At 36.3% G+C, this 10,990-nt stretch overlaps 1 protein-coding gene across 3 annotated transcripts; it reads right to left on the bottom strand.

The window, feature by feature from the left end:
- Nucleotides 1-2,661: 2,661 nt before the first annotated feature.
- Nucleotides 2,662-10,460, bottom strand: LOC108988446. 3 transcript variants are annotated; one of them, XM_018961704.2, is made up of 10 exons: nucleotides 10,078-10,460; nucleotides 7,132-9,581; nucleotides 6,718-7,062; nucleotides 6,549-6,635; nucleotides 5,363-5,515; nucleotides 4,947-5,110; nucleotides 4,725-4,872; nucleotides 4,413-4,535; nucleotides 4,201-4,288; nucleotides 2,662-3,109 (listed from the first exon to the last, which is right to left on the bottom strand). In XM_018961704.2, exons 2-10 carry the CDS (start codon nucleotides 9,382-9,384, stop codon nucleotides 2,919-2,921), a joined length of 3,552 nt encoding a protein of 1,183 aa, XP_018817249.1. In that variant the 5' UTR covers nucleotides 9,385-9,581; nucleotides 10,078-10,460; the 3' UTR covers nucleotides 2,662-2,918. The 3 variants fall into 3 exon arrangements, with proteins under 3 accessions (XP_018817249.1, XP_035547646.1, XP_018817251.1); XM_035691753.1 differs by lacking the exon at nucleotides 2,662-3,109 and adding an exon at nucleotides 3,116-3,318; XM_018961706.2 differs by lacking the exons at nucleotides 2,662-3,109; nucleotides 4,725-4,872 and having other exon boundaries at nucleotides 4,212-4,288.
- Nucleotides 10,461-10,990: the final 530 nt, after the last annotated feature.

Here is a 10,990-nt window from a genome sequence, read left to right as displayed (position 1 = left end):
CCAGGTCGAATATTAGGATAGAGAAATGATACTTGCAGTCGTGAGCGTGCAGTCGCCGTGCAGTCGCTTTGAAAAAAGTGAATAAATAAGGGACCCATCTGAAAAGAAATTAATTTTTTAATAGTGGACCCCACTCTTTTTCAAAGCGACTGCACGGCGTTTGCGCATTCCACGACTGTATGTAGCATTGCTCATTAGGATATATAGATCAGGGGAGAAATGATATGTCGTAGATCAGAATACAGTACTGTTGGAAAAGTTAGACATCACGTCATTTACCCATTACGTCCCACAAGGGATATTTGAAAAGAAAGCTGAAGCGTAGGTAAAATCTCAAAAGGGGCATATTAATTGACATTTGTGATATTTAAATAAGCTATGACTTGTGAAGAATGAAAAAGCTTTCAAAATCATTCTCAAAAGAGAAGAAGAAATTAAGAACAAGAGTCAAAAGGGTGTTGTAAGGCACTTCATTTGTTTCCCACCAATGACTTTAATCTTAATTGCATAAGCTGGTAACTTCATCATCTCAATCAATCTGATCTCTATCCTTTGCATATTCAACTCAACGCATGCAAAAGATATATGTGGTCTTCCAATATAGATTCCACTGGAAAATTTAGATCTTCATCTTATATCTTGCAATCCCAAATTACATTTGCTGATATGATAGATGATTTTGAATGGCATCGCATTTAAGTAATTAGACGGACGACGACAACTACCTAAAATGTATCAGATAATAGATATACTCGCTGGATGACCAAAACATTTCTCTTCATTTGCTAACCACTTAAAATGACAATTAGTTAAAATGTCATGTCACATAGCAGTCATTATAAATATCAAGATTTAGGATGAAAATTTCTTTTCATAAAAGAGAGAAATACTATTCTTCATTTTATATTGAGAAAATATAAATAGCACTCTACTGTGCATAACAGCCGCTGCACACTAAGTGTATTGGGTGAAAAAAAAAAAAACCACAGCATGGGTATGCTGCGGCTATGGGCTGATGCCCAGAATAACTCTTTTACATTTTATCATTCACAATTGAGTAATGCTACTATGCCGCTTCATTTTACTTCCTCATTTTGATTGCTCAATGAAAATTAAGTAATCTCAATTTATCTTATTATTATAATTTTTTTCAAATTTTCATATAAAATATAATAAACAATTCAACTTTTTCAAATACCAAACTAAATAATAATATTAAAAAAATAATATTATAACAATATTTTATTCAGCTCATATAAAATCATCTCATTTGTAAATCACAAAGGGGTTTGATTTTAGATTGAACGATCTATGATTACTCATTTTATAGTCCGATAATTAGAAGAATGACCAGTAAATTTCATAGCCCTTATTTACATGCTTCTGGCCGACGGATTCTATATTTCGTAACTAACAATATCTATGAGTACTATCATGCTTAACAGTTAAATGAGTAATTCTATATACAATCGTGAAATGCATAAACGCCACGTAATTATTTTGAAGAAGAGTGAGGGTTTACTATTAAAAAATTAATTTTTTTCACGTAATTCCCCATATTTTATTCACTTTTTTCAAAACGATTACGCAACGCTTGCACAATTTACGAATGTAAATATCTTTTCTCTTGTTTTATGCCTTCTTTCTCACCATTTACAACTTATGGAGTAGCAAAAGCAAGACTCTAGGGTTGTGGGTTAGCTCCTAAGATTTTAAATATGTATTTAAGGGCAGGATAATTGCAGCACCCCTATCTCTGTTAAGGGAAGGAATATTTGCACTTCATTCTAGAACTCTCGGCTGAAAGAAACGAAAATCAGAATTCATGTTTACTACTACAAGGTTAAGAGAAGAGTCGGGAGTAGAATTGAGTTTCTAGAATCGGTATATGTTAAGATAAATATAAATGATTAAATCTACGATTTTCTATCAGTTTAAACTTTAGAACAAGTGATGATTTTGCATGATGTCAGATCGGACATTACACTTCATCCCATTTTATTAAATATTCTACGGATTGAGCCCATCTATTAAGTGAGAGTCTACCCCACACGTGAGAGAGAACTTTAAGATATAAACTAAATAATAAAATCTACCTAATACCATCAGTTTAATCTTATGGTATCATAACAGACATCTTGAATTTGAACTTTGACTATACATTCTATCTCATTTAATCAAATATTTTATGTGTTGAGCTTACCCATTAAGAGAGAGTCTGACCCACACGTGAGATGGTGTGTTAAGAATGTAATACAAAGGAAAATAATAAACTTACAATTAGTCTACAACTATTTTATAACTCTACTTAAAATAAAGGGTAGTTATGTAAAATTGAAATTGTTTTTTTTAATGAAGTAGCACAATTACATTGGTTGATTTAAAATGATTTGTAAAATATATGTAAAAGAGTTGTAGGTGTACCATTATCCTATTTAATTTATATCTCAACACAACATCTACCAAGAAGAGGTATAGCCTATAGGGGTGTTAAGTGGAAAATTATAAGAGTCTGAACCATCTATAACAACTTGTGTTCAATGCAATAATCTCCACACTTAAATGCAGCTCTATATTATGAACTCCATAGAGAAGCCACGGAGCCCCATCACTTCCTGTGAGAAACTAAAGAAGTTTTACAAAGAACTGACTTTTCGAACAACATTATTAATTTACCATGTACAAATCATTTCAGGTCTTTTTAACTTAATACATCAAAGAAATAGAAAAAAGTACAAACTACATATGGATCTTATTCGTATAAATGTCTACATTAATGGCTCCGCTCGTATAAAAGCTATTTTACAGTTTAAAGACTCCGCACAATATAATAAAATGAAAAACAAAATTTGCTAATGTTCTTTTTAATTGATCATTTTGGGTTATGTACAAGTGTGACTTACATGAGGATTTTTGGTTCATCTATTGGCAGGACTAGCACGTCGCTTTTTCAGGAGTGCAGTTGACATATCACGTAGCCTATTTGTTACCTCTGTGAATGATGGCCTGGCTGTAGGATCAGGGGACCAGCACTCTTCCATTAACTTCTTCCATTCAGGATCACAACGTTTTGGAATTGGAGGTCTGAGTGTGTTATTTACAATTCCTCCTTCAGCAAAGTTCACAACAAGACTATGGTAATCAGAATCGTAGCAGAGACTCACTCAATGAAATAGGCAATCTTCAAGAAATAGGATAAAAGAAAATGACAAGCGATTTACCATAAAAATCACATTCTTAGATATATAAGCTAGTTTTCCACAGCTGACAGAGATTTGTATGCCTTCTACTTGGGGACCAGGTGAACACATTGGTTATCTGAAAATGTTAAAAATGCCTCCATCCGTTTTCATATTGGATGGTCATGATTTCTAGGACCACATCAAAATTTTCAAATTTTATTTTAGTTCAAGTGACAAAAAGCAATGTTGAACCAAAATTCTGAAATGCTGCTCAAGATCATCATGCCAAAAAGTCTTGGGATTTAACTAACATTTGGCAATGAACAAGAGACAATCCAGGGATTCATATAGGAAGAAATGCAGATATTCAAGCAAATAAAGGTAATGTCTCTGCCAAAGTAGGGCCTCTAGCTGGGAGGGGTGGAGGGGGGGAGATGATACTGTCTTAGCGTCAACATTATAGTGACTACTGTAACAAATTAAACATATGAACTTATTATTGCAATAGAAGGTGGTCCATAGAAAGAAATTGAACCTTTCATCAAACAAGATGTTAATGGGTAAGAGTCATCCGTGCGACATGAATGTACTTGGATTATAATGTCATAATGGATTCAAAAAGAGGTTGGTAGCACCATAATTTCCTGAGAGAAGCTTTAGTATTACATGCCAAAAAGACATGTTTCTACCCCCAATTTATAGATGGGATCCCCATAATGGGCCACTAAAAGTCACCATAATCACCATATATCATTGGATTCAAATGGCAATGTTTCTCCTAAGGATGGTCTCCAAGGACAACTTATAATCATAAGTTCAAAAAAGAACACCAGATGTGGAGTTGTGAACCAAATTCGCAACTGTCAAGGAGAAAAAATTGAAGTGACTCTTTCAAATTGAATACCAAAGCATGCCATTTCAAAATCATCTTAAGTTGAAAAGTGCTCTATTAATATATGATAGGGAACTAAACTCTGATGAAGAAAAAATATACATTAATCAATGGGTCAGAATTTACCTATGATAGCACCACAATGCATGTTAGCATATGGCTCCTCACTGGTCAGAATCTCCCACATCACAATACCAAATGAGAAAACATCAACCTATTGAAAAGAAAAGAAAAACACATGATCTTGCTATTGCATTCTTTGAGGCATAATTGGTTGTTATTCAATTTACTTAAAACTCTGTGGTGTAAGGTAATAGGTTCTATCCCAAGTCTAGAACCTTCTCAGAGACCCGGCTGCTGCTACCACTTAATAATTCTGGTGCCATCCATGGAAGGGTTCCTCTAACACCCCCAGAGACAAGTGTGTTGCGTTTAATTCTTGACAAGCCAAAATCTCCAACCTGAAAGGCAGTTACAATCCCAAGTGAGTTGAAATCTAACTACTCAAAGATAAAAATTGTTTAAGAAACAATAATCACTGAAGACCTGAAAAAATATAGAAATACTCGTATGATTATAAATGGATCCACAATAAAGAGTGATACTGAAGACAACTGTGTCAATCAAAATTTTGTTCTGCTATTAATTACCTTGCAAATGGGTCGTTCAGGATCCCTCAAATTGACTAACAAATTGTCACATTTCAAATCAAAATGAACAATATTTTTCAAATGCAAGTATTCCATGCCAAAAGCAGCATCCATTGCAATTATTAGCCTTTTTTGGCGATCAAGCACCCTGCAGGAAGAATTCTAAGGGTTGCATAAATCTATATATGGGGTTAAAGAGAAAGGAAATATGTACCGACTCACCGATCCTTCCTCAATAGTACATTTCTCAATGATCCATTGGCCATAAATTCAGTTACAGTTGCCAATGTTCCCTCAGGCCCATCAGGAACAACCCCATAGAATGCAACCACATTTGGATGGTGAAGAGTTGACAATATCCGTGCCTCTCTCCAGAAGTCTTTTATCTGTACAAACAGGTAGAGAAGAAATTTTGACCCAGTACTAAAATATATATATATATATATATATATATATATGTACATAATGAAACCAAGTAATGCCATTCAAGTCATTGAGAAGTTAATAATTTTAGAACTTCTCTTTTCTAAGGTTTAAAAATTCTGTATATTATGGGAACTGTACGAATATAGCCATGAGCAAAAATTGTGATAAAGCAGAATTTCAGATGTTCAAATACTGATGATTTTAGGACCCACCAGTCGCTCTTGCTCTGATGAATTGCCTTGAAAGCAACTCTTTCTTATTCTCTTAATAGCAACATCTGTTCCCCTCCACTTTCCATGATATACAGTTCCAAACGTACCAGATCCTAACTCTTTCAGTTCTTCAAGATCAGCATTTGATATAATCTGCAGATCAGCATACGAAGCATTCAGTTAAACACAGACTCTAGATTCCAGGAACAAAATATACTCAAGATTTTACCATTTTTTTTCCAAAAAACAAAGGACAAAAATAGCAAGAAAAAAGAAGAAGCAAGATAGAAATAGGATAAGGGAGTCAATCACAGGGTTATAATTTCAGATTACAAGTTGGTTTAGGCAAATCTGAATTTGCTTACCGCGACGAACTGAAAGCCTTGCAACAGTTAAGAAAGAAACAAAAAGGAAATGAAATAAGTAGTTCTGTAATATGTAACCATGTTGAAGCATTCGGAAGGCAGTAACTTGAAGACGCGTAGTTAAATGAATAACCAAGAAAAATACACATTGAAGGAAGAGGCAAATAACAGAAAATGACAAAGAAGTCAATTAGATAAAACCAAGCTCCTTTCTAGTTAAGAACTGCATTTGGTACTTGGATGCCATAATGCATCATTCTCTTAAGAACTTGAAAAGCGAAAATATTTAGATACCATTATTTTTCTTACAGATATAAACTTTAAAGCAGTTGCTTCGATCTTCTTGGAAATGTAACACCAGTCACTAGGAACAAGACATCATGCGTTCAGTTCTAAATCTAGAAAGTCTGCATTATTCACTTAACCTTACATACTTGCTTAAAAATCCATGACAAAAATAGGAAATTTGGTCGAAGAAGGATCTGTTGGGAAACTCTCATGCCCATAAATGCAGTTTCATTCTATAACTCGATTACTTGCCAATACAATTTTTATTCAAATCCTTTGTTTCCTAGGATCATTTCTAATCCGGAGGAAAATGTAAATTTTACAGATATTGAAGCTATTGGTGAGAATAAAACTCCTTCAAAAAAATAGAAAATTTTAAAGTATGATAGTTTATTGCCACAGTGCACATCATTTACATGAAAGAATCACTGGAAATTTTTGTTTGATTTTCTAGGCATGAAAACAAAGAAATCTGATAGGAAAGGGGACTGCTGTTGAATCATGCATAAAATCAGAAGATAGACATTCTGAACCTGCAAACCATAGATGCCTGCTTCCATTTCAGCTATTGTAGCATCAGTGATGGAGTCATCAATATCTCTGTGATTACCTTTCACACCCTATATAGGATATGAGCTCAAATTAACAACTAAAATCACTATCATAAAACATGAACTCTAGTTCCATACGGAAACTGTTTACCTCACATTCAGAATTTAAGCTGGTATTCTCTGCTTCTGTTTGCCTAGGAGATAGAAAATCATCATTGGCTTCATTCTCTGTACATGAGAAAACTTTAGAGGACAAGGGAGTGCCAGGACGTGTAGAATCAGTTATATCTTCAATAATGATAACTGATTCTAGCTTCTTGTTGTCAGGACGACAATATGATGGCTGTGATTGGACACCGATAACATCTCCAAACTTGGCTTCATCATAAGAAGGTCTGCCATGTCCAACGATGTCAACCATGTGGTCTGAATAATCTAGGGGATCCGAATTATAGAGAGGAGCCTCTCTACAGAAAACAGTGCTTGTGGTTGACTTCTGAAATAAGGCATAGATGAGATTATTATTCTGTACAAGCTTAATTCTGGGAAAGGGAAATATACTTACATATCTTTGGTCCATGGATTCTTGGTCATCCAATCCCCATGATGCAACATGTAATATTCCAGGGTACCCATCAGATGCTGCTTGAATACTTAATGTCTCAGTTGTCGCACACTGCTTATCCTTGTTAGAAGTTTGGCTTTTAATTGAAAACTCAGGAACAGTTTCATCTGCTTGGAAATCAAGGGAGTGCTCCCTCCTGCTCTCTGAAGAACATTTTGAAGAAATGACTGGTGAAACATGAATCCTTCCTCTGAGGTTTTGTAGCTCTTTCAAGGATAGACAAACACTAGGGAGATAATTCAGGTCTGGGAACTTCTTAAACTCTGTGGCATTATCACATGATGTAACTTCAACATTTCCCTCAGAATCTTTCTGGTCTTGATCCAGTTCAGAAATCTTCTTGCAATCTTCAGGTGTCTCAGAAGTAGGCTGATTCTCATATTCAGCTATTTGGGGCTTCTCATCAATTCTCTCTTCACATTGTAATGGGGAATTTGGGATTTCTAGTGAAAATGATTTTTCTCTCACAGCACTCAAAGGGGACAGTGAGAGGTAGCAATTGGACCTCTCACCATGTTCCTGCAACTGAGAGTCCGAGAATACTTGCATGATTTTGCTATGAGAAACATCTGTATCATTGAACCCTGGCCACAAGCCCATTGGAGCATCAGGGAAGGGGGGAAACTTGTCTGAATGGAATTCAATTTCCCCAAGCGTTCGTTTCTCATAATTCATTTCACTTTGATCATATGATGGAGAATATTCTGAGTCTTTTCTGGGGCTTCGGTCATGAAAGTGTCTGTTGTGGGATTTGTTGTCATGGCCAGTTTGTACCAAATATTCATTAGGCTGTTGGTAATTCATCAATGTAGGCCGATGAGAAAGATTATTGTAATAAGCCAAGGAATCAGGATAATACAAATTTTCAATATAATATGGATTGTCACAAGGTAGCTTTTCCTTAACAAATAGATTGATGATTTGATTGCCATCTGCACATGGTCGATCCACATAAATCTGCAAATTAGAATTATTAGGATCTCGACGCTGACCCGGAGATATAGGAGGGGACTGGTTGAATGACTTGCTTGGTATCTGAAGTGCAGTTAGATACTGAGAAGCAGGCTTGGGAAACATTCCTGCCAAATTTGAGGAACTTGGACTACAATCCCTAATCTCTAAATTATATGGTGATGTAGGAGAGTCTCGATGCAAAGTTGGACTATAATCTGTGGTATTTCCAAATTGGCTGTTCTGGCTTGGCAAACTCTGACCACTAGAGCTCTTCCTGGAACTTGGGTCCACCGTGCCATTAATAGCTACAATATACTGATAATCAGCATCACTTGTCTGGGTAGCCTTTCCTTCCTTAGAACTCGGGCTCTCGGGTTCATTTAAAGATACAAGAAATATCCGCAGTCTGTGAGAACCCTCAATTCTTTCCAGCTCTTGATATTCCTCTATCATATGATGAAGATCCTCATCTGAACAAACAGATATAAGTGCATCAAGATCCTCACCAGGAAGCTGGTATTTGATAGTATGCAGTTGGTTACAAATTGCAGAAGTCTTCTTCATAAGATCCACCCAAGTGACATTCTTTCTGATGGATATAATTCGTGTCTCTCCACCCACATATCTAAGCTTGCCATCGCTTGGCCTTGGTAAGATTCTACCCCCAAAGCTGCAGAGAATTTTCATCTTGCCAGAGAAAGAAGCTTCTGAGATTTCAGGTCCATGAGGATGGTATGAATGATTGGACCCCACTACACGGAGGGGCGGAGCAATTATTGCTGGAGTTACTTGATCAGGCTTACTCTTGTCAGGAAAGTTACCAGGCACTTGCCCAATGGCACCATATTCCCAGTGATATCTGTTTATCTTATCGGTATAAGTCTTGTTCTCTGCTTCAGCCCCATATTCAGTTCCTGTGACAAACTCAAAGAATTCTGAACTACATTCAGAATCAATTCTTTGCAGCCCAACAGTGGCACCGAGATCCTCATAAGCCAGCTGATGGTTCTTATTGAGATTAAAACCTACTCTCTTTGGCTGGTGCTGTTCCACTTCAGATATCAGTGGCAATCTTCTCAGAGCAGTGCGATCCCGCAAAAACTTAGTGGAAAATTCCTCACCTGTCTGTACACAGATATTATTTTCCTTTCTCTCCGTGGTGGTCCTGTCACTTGGCAGAACATACCCTGCTTCTTTGTAGGACTGTTGACCTGAGGTACTAGGGGCCTCCCTAGTCATTGTCTCAATACAAGTTCAACTTTATTTATAGCTTCATATGAACATTCTGTGTCCTTTTATGCCTTATTCCTTCATGCCTCTACAATTTCCTTAAGAGTTTCAAAACTTAATGCTCAGACAATCATCTTGTCGATAGGTGTACAAACTCGATCAATTGGCTTACCTGCTCCTATAGCTTCCAAGGCCTAATTCTACATCTGGCACCAAGAACGGCAAAAATTTCAGCTCCTTTTTCAGCATTTAATGAATATTATTACGGGTTCAACAAATTGAAAGAATATCAAACAAATATTCCAACACATGTTCCCCCATATTTACTCCATTCCAGCTACACTATCAGCAACATTCACGACCACCCCACGGTCCCCACCCTCACAATCAAACCATAACACAGGACTTATTTCCACAATTGAACTTGAAAGTTCAAATGTGAAAGAATATCCATAAAACTAATGATCGAAGTGTACAAAATAATGGAATAACCAAAGAACCCAATCATGCAATATCATAAATTAAGCAATGACAAAAGAAAAAATTACCAAGAAGGAACTGAAAAAAAAAAAAAAATACAAATAAACGAAAATGAAGAAGGCAAAGAGGGTAAACATCTTGTGTTGGTATAAATAAAACGTACCCAGGTGGATAAAACTGAACTCCTCGTTAAAGAAAGAGAACAGTGAGAAAGGTACGTACCTGCTTGTTTGCGAAAATCTTTACTATGTGCATGGAATTAAGCTCCAAAGGTGGTGGAATTGGAAATGAATTCAAACTTTCGGAATCAAAAGAGGAAAATAGAGTTTGGATTTTGAGTTTTGTTTGTGGGGGTGTGGCTTTGAGATTGAGAGAGAGGGAGGGGATGCCGTTGCCTAAGGGTCGGAGTTCAAAGCGGGGCGTAACAACGATATTTTGCTTAAAATAACGCGCCAGGAATTCAAAGGTAAGAATATTGCGGGGGCTTAACTTCTAACTGAATAATTAAAAGAAAATTCTCTCTTTTTCTAAATCCGATGCAGCATTTTTCCCTCCCTATGTAAGTTGACTCAGGCCCGCTATCCGCCTTATGCGGGCGGCAGCCAGCCACTCTGCCCCCCGCAACCACCTTGGTGGGGACTCTTTGTGGAACATGCCCCTTGGCGCCGTCCTGCTCGGCTGTTGGCCAAACAGATTGGCCTTCAGGCCGTTCGTCCATCCGTATGCCTCACGAACAGCCCGTAGGCCCCTATGGGGTGTAGGCCCATAATCCGTTGAGCTTTGAATCTGTTTCTAAAGTCCTTTCGAGTTTTGACTATTTGTGGACCAAGAACCTGATTTTCAGCCCATATCTAACAAAATAGATACAATTTTTGAAATCTAAAGTATATATAAGTAAAGTTTATATTTAAATCTAAATTAATTTAAAATTAATTTTAGATCCACAAATTTAATAAAATTACATCATTTAATGAACATTTAATATTGTTTGAATTCTAAGTTTTAAAGTTCAATTAAAGACTCTAAAAAAGCCCAAAATTCCTACCATACTATGATCAGATTAAGGTTTGCTCCCGTTTTTTTATTTTTTTTAAAAAATAACCACCATGCTACGTAATAATTTTGATCCTTTCCT

Source organism: Juglans regia, chromosome 7 (genome assembly GCF_001411555.2).
Source record: "Juglans regia cultivar Chandler chromosome 7, Walnut 2.0, whole genome shotgun sequence".
NCBI classification, from domain to species: Eukaryota; Viridiplantae; Streptophyta; class Magnoliopsida; order Fagales; family Juglandaceae; genus Juglans; species Juglans regia.
Note: the sequence above shows the minus strand (reverse complement) of the source record. Positions and strands in the feature narration are given on the sequence as shown.

Coding starts and splice junctions, on each gene's coding strand:
- LOC108988446 (XM_018961704.2), bottom strand. CDS start 9,384: ATGACTAGGGAGGCCCCTAGTACCTCAGGTCAACAGTCCTACAAAGAA. Junction 6,636..6,717: donor GCTTAAATTCTGAATGTGAG/GTAAACAGTTTC, acceptor TATCCTATATAG/GGTGTGAAAGGTAATCACAG. Junction 4,873..4,946: donor GTACTATTGAGGAAGGATCG/GTGAGTCGGTAC, acceptor TTCTTCCTGCAG/GGTGCTTGATCGCCAAAAAA.